Source organism: Boleophthalmus pectinirostris, unplaced genomic scaffold, assembly GCF_026225935.1.
Source record: "Boleophthalmus pectinirostris isolate CB_2022bp ecotype Guang Dong unplaced genomic scaffold, ASM2622593v1 HiC_scaffold_2, whole genome shotgun sequence".
Taxonomy (NCBI): Eukaryota; Metazoa; Chordata; class Actinopteri; order Gobiiformes; family Gobiidae; genus Boleophthalmus; species Boleophthalmus pectinirostris.
The window spans coordinates 5135382-5149717 of NW_026571152.1; the positions used below are offsets into that span (position 1 = coordinate 5135382).

At 38.5% G+C, this 14336-nt stretch overlaps 1 protein-coding gene across 1 annotated transcript; it reads right to left on the reverse strand.

Annotated features, from left to right (window-relative positions):
• Positions 1-9599: 9599 nt before the first annotated feature.
• On the reverse strand, positions 9600-14183 carry cunh15orf40 (chromosome unknown C15orf40 homolog). The gene is made up of 4 exons (XM_020925989.2): positions 13925-14183; positions 12829-12955; positions 12239-12366; positions 9600-10807 (listed from the first exon to the last, which is right to left on the reverse strand). Exons 1-4 carry the CDS (start codon positions 14111-14113, stop codon positions 10718-10720), a joined length of 534 nt encoding a protein of 177 aa, XP_020781648.1. The 5' UTR covers positions 14114-14183; the 3' UTR covers positions 9600-10717.
• Positions 14184-14336: the final 153 nt, after the last annotated feature.

The following is a 14336-nucleotide window of genomic DNA, read 5'->3' on the forward strand; positions in this document are numbered from 1 at the left end:
AGAGAGAGAGAGAGAGAGAGAGAGAGAGAGAGAGAGAGAGAGAGAGAGAGAGAGAGAGAGAGAGAGAGAGAGAGAGAGAGAGAGAGAGAGAGAGGAGAGAGAGAGAGAGAGAGAGAGAGAGGGATAGAGAGAGAGAGAGAGAGAGAGAGAGAGAACAGAGGAGGAGAGAGAGAGAGAGAGAGAGAGAGAGAGAGAGAGAGAGAGAGGAGAGAGGGAGAGAGGGATAGAGAGGAGAGTAGGGAGAGAAAGAGAGAGAGAGAGAGAGGAGAGGAGGGAGAGAGCGGTCATTAGGAGAGGATTGCTGTGAGTTTGTGGATAATTCAAAGATAAAGACGGCTTCATTTGGATTTGAGCCACTTGAAAAGCTCACTCTCCATAAACTCCATGCGCTGAAGTTAAATCTGCTGAGCTGTGTCACGGCTGTCAGGACGCGTGAAGCCCACACCGCAGCTCTGCCAAAACACCGAATATTACACTTTCAAAATGACACGTTAAATCTCTTAATAAATAAGAGCTACTGATGCATAAAGATACAACAAGTCTCTTAAGTTACAGCAAGAAGTCTCTGGTGGGATTCTTGGGCAGGGCCTGTGGGTGAGGCGTTTGCATGTTCTCCCTGTGGCCTAAGATCTGGAGACGAGTCTCTACGGCTCCTTGGGTCAAATGTAGAGATTTTGCATTTTGCAAGCAGCCTTGTTTGTTTTGACACAAAAGGAGCATGGAGATAGGATCTGGCTCCAGATCCACTTGTCTTTGTAAAGGTTTGTCAAAGCGTGTGCTTCTGTCTGGACAGGTGATCTTATACTCTCTGCTCTTGAGTTTGCTCTAGAGCAGGACACAGACTGTGAGCAGCACTGAAACATTCACAAGGATTTAGTTAAAGTTAAAGCTTCACTATGTCACTTCTCTGTTGGGGAGTCTCCATGGACATTTTATTGTTTTATCTAGAATGCTGCACAGTATAGCATTAAATCAGTCACCATGGAGACAGGTCAGTGGCTCTCCCTGGCCAGGTGAAAGGTCAGATCCATGAAGAGGTGACCCTGCAGGTTTTCAGTCATTTTTGAATAAATAAATGTAAATAAATGTAAGACAGATTCTGTGGACTCAGCACAATAACCTGGCAATGACCCCCCAAACTAAAAATGCACAGTGCACCTTTAACATGTAGGAGGTAGAATGTCTGGCCCATAACCAGAAGTTTGACAGTTCTAATCCTGCTCTCCCTTGTGTATATGGCAGTGAATCAGCCTCACATGTGTCTGTATAATGGGGGTTGTCCAGTAGACCCTCGGCACTGACGGGCACCCATGTGTGTTTGAGTGAGTGTGCCCCAGGGCAGCTCTGGCTCCTGTGCTCTGACAGATTTATGTGACAAATGTGTGTTTAAGTTGCAGTTTTTAGCCTGAGGCTCAGCTCTGTCTGAGAGAAAGATGTTTGGACGAGGAGTTAAGCCCCACACGTCACATCTGTGAATCACAAATCCTGGAGTTTAAAGCTGCAGGATTTAAGAAACATAAACTCAACTGAAGAGTCTGCTCTGAGAGGAAGGGACGCTTAATGGAGCAAAAGTTATCTATAGCAACGGACCCAATTATGTAACGAAAAATCACCACCAATATGCAACATCTGCACTTTTAGTTTTAGGGTGAAGGGTAAAAAACTGACCTCAATCAAGCCTGAGCACAGACTCATAATGAACAAACTGTTATTAAGAAGTACTCAGGCTTAGTTACCACCAAAGACTGTATAAAGAACTTGAAAGGACTGAGGGAGTGTGACGTCCATGGCGTTCAGCTGCAGTCAAATGAAGCTCATTGAGGACTGCAGTTATGGGACCAACTTTGGAGTCAAGTTCCATATTTGGAGTAGGAACTGATTTACGGTCAAAATAGCAAAATAAAACATTAGGATCATGTAGACCCAGTTAATACAGACATTTTAAGAACAAAATAAGGAGTCTGACAGCAGCATTTTTCAATACAAAGTGACCCGGAGCCAGAGCTGATGGAGCCTGTTTGGAACGTGCCAGATAACAGGTTATCTATGTAAATTTATATAAAGAGTCTATGATCACTACATACCCTAACGCCTAACCCCTTCACTAAGCCTCAAGTCTGAATCAATAAAAGATGAGTTCATTATGATTTAAGTCCTTGTTCATGCTTCATTAAGACTAATTAAAGTGGCATTATTATAAAGTGTCACCAGTTTTAGTTTCCTTGTGTCAGTGGATACCCATGAGTCACGCAGAGTTTGGAGAGTTTGAAGTTTACTGGTGACTTATTACAGTAATTAAAGTGCTTTGCCAATTTAAACTCACTTTGCGTCGTTTCCAAGTACTTCCTGTTTCAGATCAGCAGATTTAAGTTGGGACTCATTAGAAAAGGCCCAATTAAAAGATGTCCAAAGATACCCAAGCTTCCAAACAGGGCGTGATTAGAAGAGAGTTCCATTGTGGAGGATTAGGCAAAGAAATGAGATAAAAACTGACCTCTCATAACCTTTCGGCTCATAGTTCAGGAGTCTAACCCACAACCTCCTGACTGAGAGAAGGGCTAACCACTCTGCCACAGTATCACAGGGAGAGCATTTTTTCAGTTATGTAATTGTCATTTCTGAAACAAGTTCTGAGTGAGAGCAAAAAGTGAATACAGTGTTGTGACAGTGCCTCGGGTGTAGACGGTCGGCATGGAAACGGGAGGTTGTCAGTTTGATCCCAGACAGTCCATATTGTGGTTTGTGTCATTGGGCAAGACATTTAGCCCAAGGCAGCTGTCGGCACAACAAAAAGTGTGTATGAGGAGTGACTGGCCACAGAAGCATTTTTATTATTTGACTTCTTTTAAATCCAAAATCAAACATCTCTCTGAGCAGACGCAGTGTACATTTACGTAACCACATCAATACAAAACATGCTTTATTTCTTTTTTTAAAATCTCTCTTTTATATTTTATTTCTGTTCTTTTTCCAGGCTTCACACTATTTTTGATTCTCATAAGAGTGTTGTGAATACAGCATGCAGCTTTAATATTCTGCTTACAATAAGGACAAAAAGACATGAAAATACATGAATGTGTCACTCGAGCACAGAGAGCGCCGAATCCGAATTGGATCGAACTATAAATAAAAGTAAAACTGTTTATTTTGCTCAGGGATGAGATAAAAAAGTACAAGTGAATCAATCACAAACAGACCTGGAGTTGTGTTTTGTTTCATTCACACGTGTTAAACACACAAAGCCTGCACATTTAGGCTGAATTCTTCTCTCAAATGGAAGAACTTAAAGATAAAAGGTAGCTGCTATCCTGAAATCCACCACTACATGACATCACAAAGTGGAACAGAGCATTTTGAGGTGTGGAGATGTAGACATCACTAGTCCCTGTTTGGATGGATGTAAGCCGCTCTTTAGCATGCATGTAGCTAAACCATCTAAGCTCAATTTTATGCCCTGAAATGAACATTTTTGGATGAACAAAGAACAAAGAACTGGAACAGTCGTCAACCTAATGCATCAAAGTGGACGACTCATGGATCCTCAGACTGTTACTTTGAACTGTACAAAACATGGCTCAACACGCACTGTTCTGATGAGAAGAACGGCAGAGAAACACAGAAGGGTGAAAATGACAGAATGCAAGAATATTCCTGACCTCAACCTCAGTGAAAGACTTAAAACTATTATGAACAATGTTGTGAAGAAATTCCACTCGTATGCCATGATGGAAGCCACGAGCACTGAATTGTCATTACCTTCTTCTGCATCAGCAATTTCCACCCCAGAGCTGAAAAAAAAAAGTCAAATTAAACTCGTCCTTGAGGATATCCAAGTGAACATTCTGAACAAAATCAGTGAAAGCAGTGATGCCCTTCTCTCAAGAACTGACAGAAATGACAAGTCAATTTGTGACATTAATGCAAAGATGGAGCACATCCTCAGTGATGTGGAGGATTTGAAAGAGGTGTGGATTGTTCAGCAGGTGACCTCTGCCCAGGAGAAGTACATCCGAGAGCTGGAGGAGAAGGTCGACGATGAGGAGCACTACACCTGTATGGTGTCCCAGAGGAGGAGAGTGAGGACCTGAAGGGGAAAGTGGTGCACATTTGCAGCTCTGTGGCCCCGGAGACAGCAGACTCCCTGCAGATCTTCATTGACATCTGCCACACAGCTGGAAGAAAAAAGGATGAAAGGAACCGACCCAGACCCACTTCCGATTCATCTCCAGAAGAACTAAGGAGAAGATCTGAAAAGAGGTCAAGAACTCTGACTTTCTAAAGGCCAAAAGACTCAGTTTCGCAGAGGATCTGACATCGAAAGACATAGAGACACGAAATGACCTGTGGCTCCAGATCGACAGCATGAAAAGAAGGGAAGAAGGCCTACCTCACTAATACCAGCGCCTACATAGACAACAAGGAAATCAAATGGTAAAAATATATATATATAATAAAAAATACTGATACTGATGTGATTACATAACCAGGTGTTTTTTGTTTTGGTGTTCCTGATTATTCCTTTTAAAAGCTCTTTACTTTAGCCATTAAATGAATTAAAGTGATTATGACTCTAAGTGGTTTACAGTAGCAGACGATAACGTCCTCTGCAAGATAAACACCAGGTTGAGACTGTGCTTGGCGTTGGCACAAACGTTTTCTGAAATCTCTGCAGACTGAAAAGGTCTAAAATCTGTTATATGCAATGTGGAGGTGAAAGATATGGTCAAGTATTTGGGTATTTATATAAGTAAAAATGAAAATGAGTGTCAGCAACTAAACTTCTCTCCCAATGTAAAAAAAAAAAAAAAAAAAAAAAAGTATTTTTAATCTATGGGTACAAAGACATATCTCAAGTTGGGGGAGGATTTTATGAACAAAAGCTGAAGGGTTTGTCTATCCAGCTTTATCTCTGAATGTGAGTGACAAAATGTCTGATGGTATCAACACATCTATTACAGACTTTGTCTGGAAAAACAAACACCATTATATCAAAAGAGCTGCATGACCGGGCCCAATGAGTCACGCCTCGAATTATTTGATTTCTGTGATTAAAATGACATGTTTAAGACCAAATGGATCAGACAATGCACTGGAAACTCTGACTCTATGGTACTTTATCCCTGTCTATCCCTAATGTCTTTAATGAGGTTGGAGGTCATTCATTCTTAATGAGATGTAATTAGTATGTTGTTAAACTTCCTTTAAAACTATGTGCCTTCTATCAGCAAGCGTTATTGCTGTGGAAATTAGTCCATAAACATAACTTCTCTCCACACAAATGATTTATCTGGAATTGTTAATGCATTACTAAACAAAACAAATCAGTATTTTGTACAAAATGGTTCAATAGAGAAATTATATTTTGGCAGGACTTACTTAATGACCACGGTAAACTCTTATGAACATTTTATTAGACAACAGACTTTTCCAAATACCTCAAAAGAATTGAATTCAGTACTTTCCCTCTGGTCTACTGGAACTGATGGAAAACAGCAACACCCACAATCACCCACCAGCTTCTTATCAATGTTATCAATATCAGCAGCAACAAGTGCTCTAACAAACACATGAACAACAACTGTCTACAAACTCTTAATAACACTGTCCCCAACTCTAAAAGTCATTGAACACAGAAGAAATGGGATGTTCTTTTAAACTTCCTCAGTTTTCTGATATTAATTTTTATGACTGATCATTGCACAATGATGTATTATCTGCCTCAGCTTAAGTTTACATGTATGCTATTTTTCTTATTGTCTTGCCTTTGCTTTTATTAAAAAAAAATATTATTATCATTATATTATTGTGTATTACGTCAATTAAAAAAAAAGGTTTAGACCCGTGGACAGTCCAATAATAAAGGATTACTCAAACATGTGTGAATGAAACAAAACTGAAGAAAAGTTCAGGTTTGTTTTTAATAAGGAAACAACATTTTAACATGATTTAAAGCTCAAAAGAGTCAATTTTGCATAAGCACTTCTTCAGAACTGTATCCCAGTTGTGAGAGAGTTGGTACGCCCTCTCGTCCCGATTCACAGTCTGTTGTCTGTGTTTCTGGATCTCGATGACCTTCCTGATGAAGATGATGGTTCTCTCTATGCCTATGAACTTTACCTTGTCCAAGTTCAGGTTGTGGGCAGGAGCAGCACCTGACATTTCTGGTTTGTCGGTGCTCTGGGGGTGTTAAGTTCTTCAATGAGTTAACGCTTAACATGCTAATTTGGAACTTTTTATGGATGTGTGCGCATCCCACCCTGTACCATGTTTGCTTTGCTGTTTTAAAGAGAGACAGATCCTGAGGGAGGGTTTTGCTGCAGTAACATCGACAGTGAGCTTCTCAGTGTCCTTTTTCAGTGTCCGCCATGTGAATACAACAGAAAATGCCTCAAACTTACTTCACTCTGGGGTTTAGGTGGGTGATGAATTGGGCCATTCCCTTGCAGTATTTCCTCTGCAAGGTCTTGGATTATCTTCTGCTGCATTTGCTGCCACATATAGTGCAAAACAACCATAGCATCTAAAATGCCCTTAGCTAGATCTTTAGTCAGCTCCTTAGTTAGCCTCTTAGACTTTCTCGATGGACACAAGAAAAACAAACAGCTAATTTCACACAATCCAACAGTGCACATGCTGTACTTCTTAGTTGGTTCAAATATCATGATATGATGTTAAAAACTGAGCTCAAAAAGTTTCAAAAACTGCTCAATGTGAGCCAGGCAGCCTCAAAGCAAACACGGTAAATGTGGTTAACTCTGTAGTGATTTATAAAACCTAATATGTAATGTTTTATTGTTGTCTCACTTTGAACATACCATTTGAACATTTTTAGTCGAGACAGAATATCCTGTGAAAATGGGGCGAAAATCTTTGGAGGAGCTCTGGGGGCCTGTTGGCCATTCAAGGGGAGGCTAGTGCCCCCTCAAGCCCCCCCCCCAGTGCCGCCCTTGGTTGTAGGTTAGACTCCTGATGTCTCTGCCTGGAATGTGCATGTTCTCCCTGTGTTACTGCAACAGAGTGGTTATGCTGGCCTAATATTGTGTTACGTTTCTTTGTGATGCAGTCTGAACAGAGATTGCCTAAATGAGCACAAATGTCCAAATATGATTGGAGATCTATTCCCCTGTATAATACACTGGTCTGTTGTCCCTCCAGAGTAAATCATGTAATCTGTCTCTGCAGCATGATCTGTGCACTGTGCCCACACAGATAAACATGGGCCTCACATATTTAATACACTTCACATACACACCAACAGAGGCCAAACACAAACAAGAGGCTTTTATAGATCAGACCTCAGCTGGGCCCATTCGTGTAAATGACTCTGAATGATCCACAGGCTTTTTTCAAACCGTAATTATGATTCGATTTTGATTGCATTTTGCTAAACTGACGTGATGAGCTCTTAACCATGTTAACATGTGAAGTCATTAAAGGTCCAATATTACACAAAATTGATTTTTGTGAGCTTAAAACCAAGTTATAATGTCCTCCTCCTCAAAATTCATTCACACATGAGTAACCCTTTATTATTAGCTATGTAAAATGCTCTGTTCCATTTTGTGATGTCATGAAGCAGTAGTTTTCAAGTGAACAGCTCCTTTTACCTTTAGTCCAGCAGAGATTGGCAATTCCAGATCTTAAATTATCCGATTGATTCTAGTGAAGGCGTGTGGAATTTCCTCATCACAAACAGACCTGAGTTGTCTTTTGTTTCAGTCACACATGTAACACACAAATCCTGCATATTTAGGACAAGTTCTTCTCCCAAATGAAAACACCTTGTGATGTCATGTGGTAAAAAAGGAAGTGCTCCACTGTGTTTATAAACTCCATACACCTTCACTAGAATTATTTGGATAATTTCAGTTCTGGAATTGTCAGTCTCTACTGAACTAAAGGTAAAAGTAGTCCAGTGACGTTAATTTGGTCCTCCAATAATTCATGTTATTAGGTTCTTTTTTCAGTTTGTTTTTATACCTGACAGTTTGTTCTGCTCCCTGAGCTCTTCCTCAGAGTCACATGATGTTGCTATGACGTGTCCTGTCAGCTGATTTATACAGGTTTGAGGGCTGTCTTCCTACTGGTGGAGGCAGAACAACAGCGCCACCTGCAGTCTGAATTCTTTAGGAACAGGAACAACTAAAATCGGCCATTTGTGAGCATTGTAAAAGAGAGAACCAGATTATGGACTGGGACAGAGCAAACGTCACTGTGACATAGGAACACAAACATCGTCGCTGGATTAAAGATGCAATCAAAATACGGAAACGTGCCCACAGGACGATAAATCCGGACGAGGGGGCTTTTTTACTCTCACACACCTTAGATTCTCTCCTGAGGAAGTCAGACTGCAGATGGCGCTGTCGTCCTGCCTCTGCCGGTAGGAAGACTGAGCCAAAACCTGTTTAAATCAGCTGAGCGACATGTCACAGTAACATCACATGACTGTGAGGAAGACTGCTAGTGAGCAGTCCAATCTGTCAGGTATGAAAACATACCTGCTCTTAACTTGAAAACTACCGCTTGATAACATCATAACATTCACTCAAATGTGTGAATGAAACAAAACACAACTCCAGGTAGGTTTTGAGGAGGTAACAACATTATAAAATGACTTAAAGCTCAATCAAGAATCAATTTCGCGTAATATAGGACCTTTAAAATTAAAAATGGAGATTAAGTTAGGCCAAAATTTTATGCAGACTGTTTCCATTGGCTAATTGCAACCAACCAATCGTAATTTCAATTAGATTCTGGTCATTTTTCCACTCTGGTCTAATGTTTTAAAACACATTAGAGCACTGGACTCTTATGGTCTCACAAATAAACACCACAACTACAGGAAGCAGATATTTTCGTGAATGAAGAAGTGTTGTTGCCCTGGATTCAAGTTTGTTTTTTTGATGCAGGTGGACACTTATGGGCATGATTCAGTCCATTATCAAAACCGCTGTAAACATCACGTCACAGCTGCACCGGCACAGGCTCTTTCAGGTTAGCTCGAAAAATGTCACTTTTTTTCTATTGTCATTTATTAATAATTGCAGCATAGGACTTAAAAGCAAGACAAACACATTACATAAGCGTCCAGTGCAGTTTTAGTATGCGCTGTGTGCTTTTAACGGTGACTTTAAATACGGAGCTGAAGGAACTTTTAAAAGGTTACGTCCTGCTGTTACACATGAATAACTTATAATATTGTACAAAAGTCTATTTAAGGAGAGACTCTGCAGGTGTATAAAAAAAAAAACACCTTTCATACAGTATCTTACATTTAGAGATGTAAATTTGAAACTTCTGCTGTTTACTTATAAATGTAAGTTTTCACATAGAAATCAGGCTTTTTTAGACTATGTAAACACTGCACGTATTTGGGACATTTGCATTTTAAAGGGCCCATTTTATTTTTTCATATATTTTCTCATCTATGTTGCTTCCTCCTCACAAACAGACCTGGAGTTGTGTTTTGTTTCTTTCACACAAACCCTGCATATTTAGACTTAGTTCTTCGGTCAAACAGAAAACACTCTGTTCCACTGTGTTTTAAACTCCATACATCTACAGTAAAATCATTTCAGTCAATCAATCAATCAAACTTTATTTATAGAGCGCTTTTCATACAAAAAACGCAACACAAAGTGCTTAGGATAATTTCAGCCCTGGAATTGTCAAGGTGGAAGAGAGCATTTTGAGCTTTGGAGATGTAGGCAGACTACAGGATTACTCAAACATGTGTGAATGAAACAAAACACAACTCCAGGTAGTTTTTGATGAGATAACAACATTATAACTTGGGTAAACGCTCACAAGAGTCAATTTTGTGTAATATAAGACCTTTAAAATGGACAGTGCCATGTTTTTGCTTAACTTTGTTGCCATATTTGACACACAAAAAATACAGAGCGGATTTTGAATATCCTATTTAGTATTTAGGTATAGTATGTAACTTTTTAACCAAAAAATAGACTAAAATAAAAGCTTTTTTCATTGGTTGCGTTTATTGTTTATTGCATTTCACCTTACTCTTATTTGGGCGCCTTTTCCTGCCCATTTCCATGGAAATACTGTTTGTTTAGCAGTACAATTCTGTATCAGAATAAGTACATTTGAATCTTTATTAGATCTCAAAATCTGTGCAAAATACTTTTCACTCTTTCAGTACATTTTTACAGCGGTTAGTGCAATACTTATATTTAAGTCGATTTTATATGTGACCCTTTTACTTGAATATTTATTTGCTCCATATTTATATATATGTGGATGGATATGTTTAATTTTTCTTCACATATTTTTCTGTGTATACCACAGAACGTATTATACAGTCTGGTTTACACAAACTTCTCCATCAGTATAACAGAACCTCGCAGACACACAGCACCATCTACAGTCCAACTTAAGAATTACAAAGCCTTAAAAAAAAAAGAGACAAACTATGTCGCACTAAGTCCAAGGTTTGATTTGCATCTGTTAGATGTGACACTGCATACTCGTGTCCTGGGGCAAGACATTTCCTTCATGCTACTTTAATGTGATCCTGTGTTTTTAAATGTTTAAAGTGATGAATATATTGTCATAGATTTTTATTTATGTATGTTTATTTAAGTACTGCCCCTGATCAGTTGTTCATTCCCATTCTCTTCTATTTGTTCATCCTTCCCACTTTTCCATTTGCCCATTAAAATGAAAGGTTTTATTTGAGTCCATATTTGAGTGTTCAGCTCAAGGCCTGTTTGAGCCTCTGCAGCACCTCCTCTGGGCTGAGAGAAGAGTCCACTTTGATCAGTTTGTCTCTAGATCTGGAGCCCTAAAAACGAAAAAAAGACACAAAGATAAATGTGCATATGGATTACAGTCATATGGAAAACACAGGTATCACACCAGAGCCTCTGTCAGTGGAGGGGACTGTGGAGCTGCAAAGCTTAAAATATAATTTGGACACTCCAGCTTCTCTTTTAAAGGCTCTAGACTGTGGAACTCTTTTCCCTTTGACCTAAAACTACAGACTGACTCAATCAGTCTGGCCAGATCTGCTCTCAAAAAGCACTGAAATGTGTCTTGACCTACGTAAATGTAATTCTGTGAAAACATTTGAACATTTCTTTCTGGACTCTAAACCCCTTTAAAAAAAACCTATAGGTGTTGAAAATCTGCAGTTAAAACATATAAACCTGGTCTAAACCATTGTGACTGCTATGTCCATAAAAACACACACATTCACATTCTTTGACATACCTTTCACTTAATAACTTAATAATGATGACTAGTCAACTATTAAAATAATCATAGTTTTGATGCCATCATTTGACAGATTGGTACAACTCAAGTTGCCAAAGTAACTGTCAGAGACTCACATAGACATAGACAGAGTACTATGCCAACTTATCATTTAATATGTAAAAGTTGTTATTTTTTTGGTGGGGTCGATATTTATCGTGTGTACTCTTTCTTTACACTACTGATAAATTTGAGGTAATTTTTTGACTTTATGACAAGATTTAAAGGTGCACTGTGTAACTTTTCCGGTGGGCCCGCATTCTCCATCAAGATGTTATTGCTTTATCTGGAATGTTTCACAGTATTAAGCCTTTCTATCTTGATGGAAACCAAACCAGACCAAGTTACAGGTCAGATATGTAAAGAAGCGACCCCACTCACAGTCAGAGTGTCTGCTTTTCTAGGGATTTTTGAGCTATAAAACCAGCTGTCATTTAATAAATAAGGTCAATGCCATACTGTGGAATGTTCTAGGCAGAGCATTGACATATCCATAGAAACAAGCAGGTGACAGACCAACAACCAAAAAGTCATCTATTTCTTTATTGCAGCTCATGTTTTTTAACAGTATTAAACATATAGAATAGTTTTTTATGATATGAATCTGCTTCAGGTTTATTGTGTCAGTGACACATCTATATTTATTCTCAACAATATATCAAACTTCAAAATGTGTTATCATGACAGGTCTACTGACACACAGGGGCTTAGATGAAAGATGAGACAGTTTTCTTTAGAAACACAACCTAATATTTGAAATCGTTATCTGACAACACATGATCTAAATCAAAATATGGACCTGTATCAAACGTTTTTCTACACAGGGTTTGTAAACGTCAGAGGCTGAACTATGATACTGCTGAAACTTAGAAAAGTCTATCACACCAAAATATAAAGTTTGGATATGGAACTTTACGTATTGGTAAATATTCTCTATCTAGAAGCCTTCAGTTTTTCATACCTTGTCCAATGAAACCTGACTCTTCTTGAGGTCCAGGACTTGAGACAGGAACCGGATGAGCTCAGCGTTGGCCTCTCCATCTGTAGGCGGCGCTGCAATGGCAACACCTACAGCCTCAGCAGATACTTCTACAGAGAAGGTAAAAAAAGAGAACAAATTATTAATCACTCTTTTAATCATCAGATACCAGCTTCAATAGTCTTCCTTACCAACAAAGCATGTACAAAGCAGCAGCTTTAACACTATTTTGCACATTTGCTGTCAATAACGGCATTTCTACACTCAAAAAAACTTTGCTGCATGATTTTAGAAAAATATTTCGTGTTGCTCTGACAGCACATTGTAAATAAATCCAGTAACATTAATATTTGAGAGAAGATTAATTCATGATTGGCTAAACTAATACAAAAAAACACATTCAGAACAAAAACTAAAGGGTTAACAATGTTCTTTTGTTTTTTTTACAGTTAACAGTGAACATTGTTTTACGTAAACATATAAACATACACACATACACACATATAAACAATGTAACCCTCCTTTGTGCAACATACAGTTGTAAATAAACTAATAGCTGTATAGGATAGTACCAGTGATGGCGCTGAGTTTGGCCCCAGGCTTGGCGTGAATTGTTACGGTCACAGCACCACTTTTGTCCCGCAACACAGGTCCTGATGGTTCTGCTGCTTTGGCCCCTGCACACGGCTGCCCCTTCCCCTGAAATCAGATTGTAAACGGAGATTTAAAATTAGGATGAATAGCAGGACTACAAGAAATGTTCAGAAACTAAATGGGACTCATTAAAAGGGGTGAGCATTGCACATATTGGTCAACTTTCAAATAACTATATGCAGAATAAATTCCAGAATGGAGGCAAAAGTTAAGTGGAACATAATGTGATTTCAATAGAGAAACTGGCATTAACCTAAGAATATTACAAAATATGAGAAATCAAGGGAAATCTGGCAAAAGATTACCACTGGGATACATGTGAGTGATGTCAGAGCCCAGTTTATTTAAAAGGAGATTACGATAGGCATTTAGCATTTCTGACAAAAGACATATCCAGATTTTTAGGTTTAACTGGAGAAATCCTCACAGAAAAGTTGAGCCCCCTACATTTTACCACATCATTTACACACTACATATTTCACCGTTAATAATATTTTCTGTGTAGCTCAAATACAATTTCGAGGCTATTTTTTATTTTTTTTTTTTACATCTTTAAGAGAGAAACAAATTAACTAATATTTGTAACCTGGAAATTCAAAATTGTTGTAATGTTCTGTAAATAAGCATTTAGATCTGTTAATATATGAAAATATATTTTGTCTGTTCACTGTGCCTACATTTCCCGCCATGCCAGAATTTTCAACATTCTGATGCCACAGCAGAATCTAAATCTAAAATGTGATTTGATGTAAAAACAGGATAACAGGATAACAGCCAGGATGCCCAAAATAGCTTCCCTTTACCCTCTGAAATGAATTATGTGTGAGATCGGAGACGAAGGCTAGAGGAAGTATTGTGAATTTAATATTAGAATATTACAGCCGCAAGATCAACAAAGTAGATATTGTAAAACAAAATTATGCATTTTTACGGCTTAAAGTCATCAGTTTTACAATTCCACTCGTTCATAGTGTCACAAATATCGACAGGCATGTATAAGAAGTATAAGTGCACCTTGTCTTTTTTAGGCATTTTTTGGCGGATTTTGGAGAAGTTTCGTTCAGAGAAGACAAGATGAGATCGGGCTCTGATAAACGGACACACCGAAGCCAAGGCACAACGATGAGGTAAAGTCTGACACTGTCCGGGTATAAAATGTGTTTTTAATAAGCCTCTTAAAACTAAACATGTCCGTGAAAACATCTAAAATGCACCGGTGAGCAGCTTGTTAGCATGTTAGCTCTCACGTGGAGTGGAGATGCTAACATGTAAACACGGCGACTTCCGGTTTGTTTCTCTCTCTCTTTTTTTATTTATTTTATTTTTATTTTTTCTTAATTTTGTTTTATTACAAATTATTATAAAGTTATTATAAATCTATGGTTTGGACCAGTAATTTATAATTTGAAGACATAAAAATACTACA

Coding starts and splice junctions, on each gene's coding strand:
- cunh15orf40 (XM_020925989.2), bottom strand. CDS start 14,113: ATGTTTTCACGGACATGTTTAGTTTTAAGAGGCTTATTAAAAACACAT. Junction 12,956..13,924: donor AAATGCCTAAAAAAGACAAG/GTGCACTTATAC, acceptor ATCTGATTTCAG/GGGAAGGGGCAGCCGTGTGC. Junction 10,808..12,238: donor GTCAGGTTTCATTGGACAAG/GTATGAAAAACT, acceptor TTTCGTTTTTAG/GGCTCCAGATCTAGAGACAA.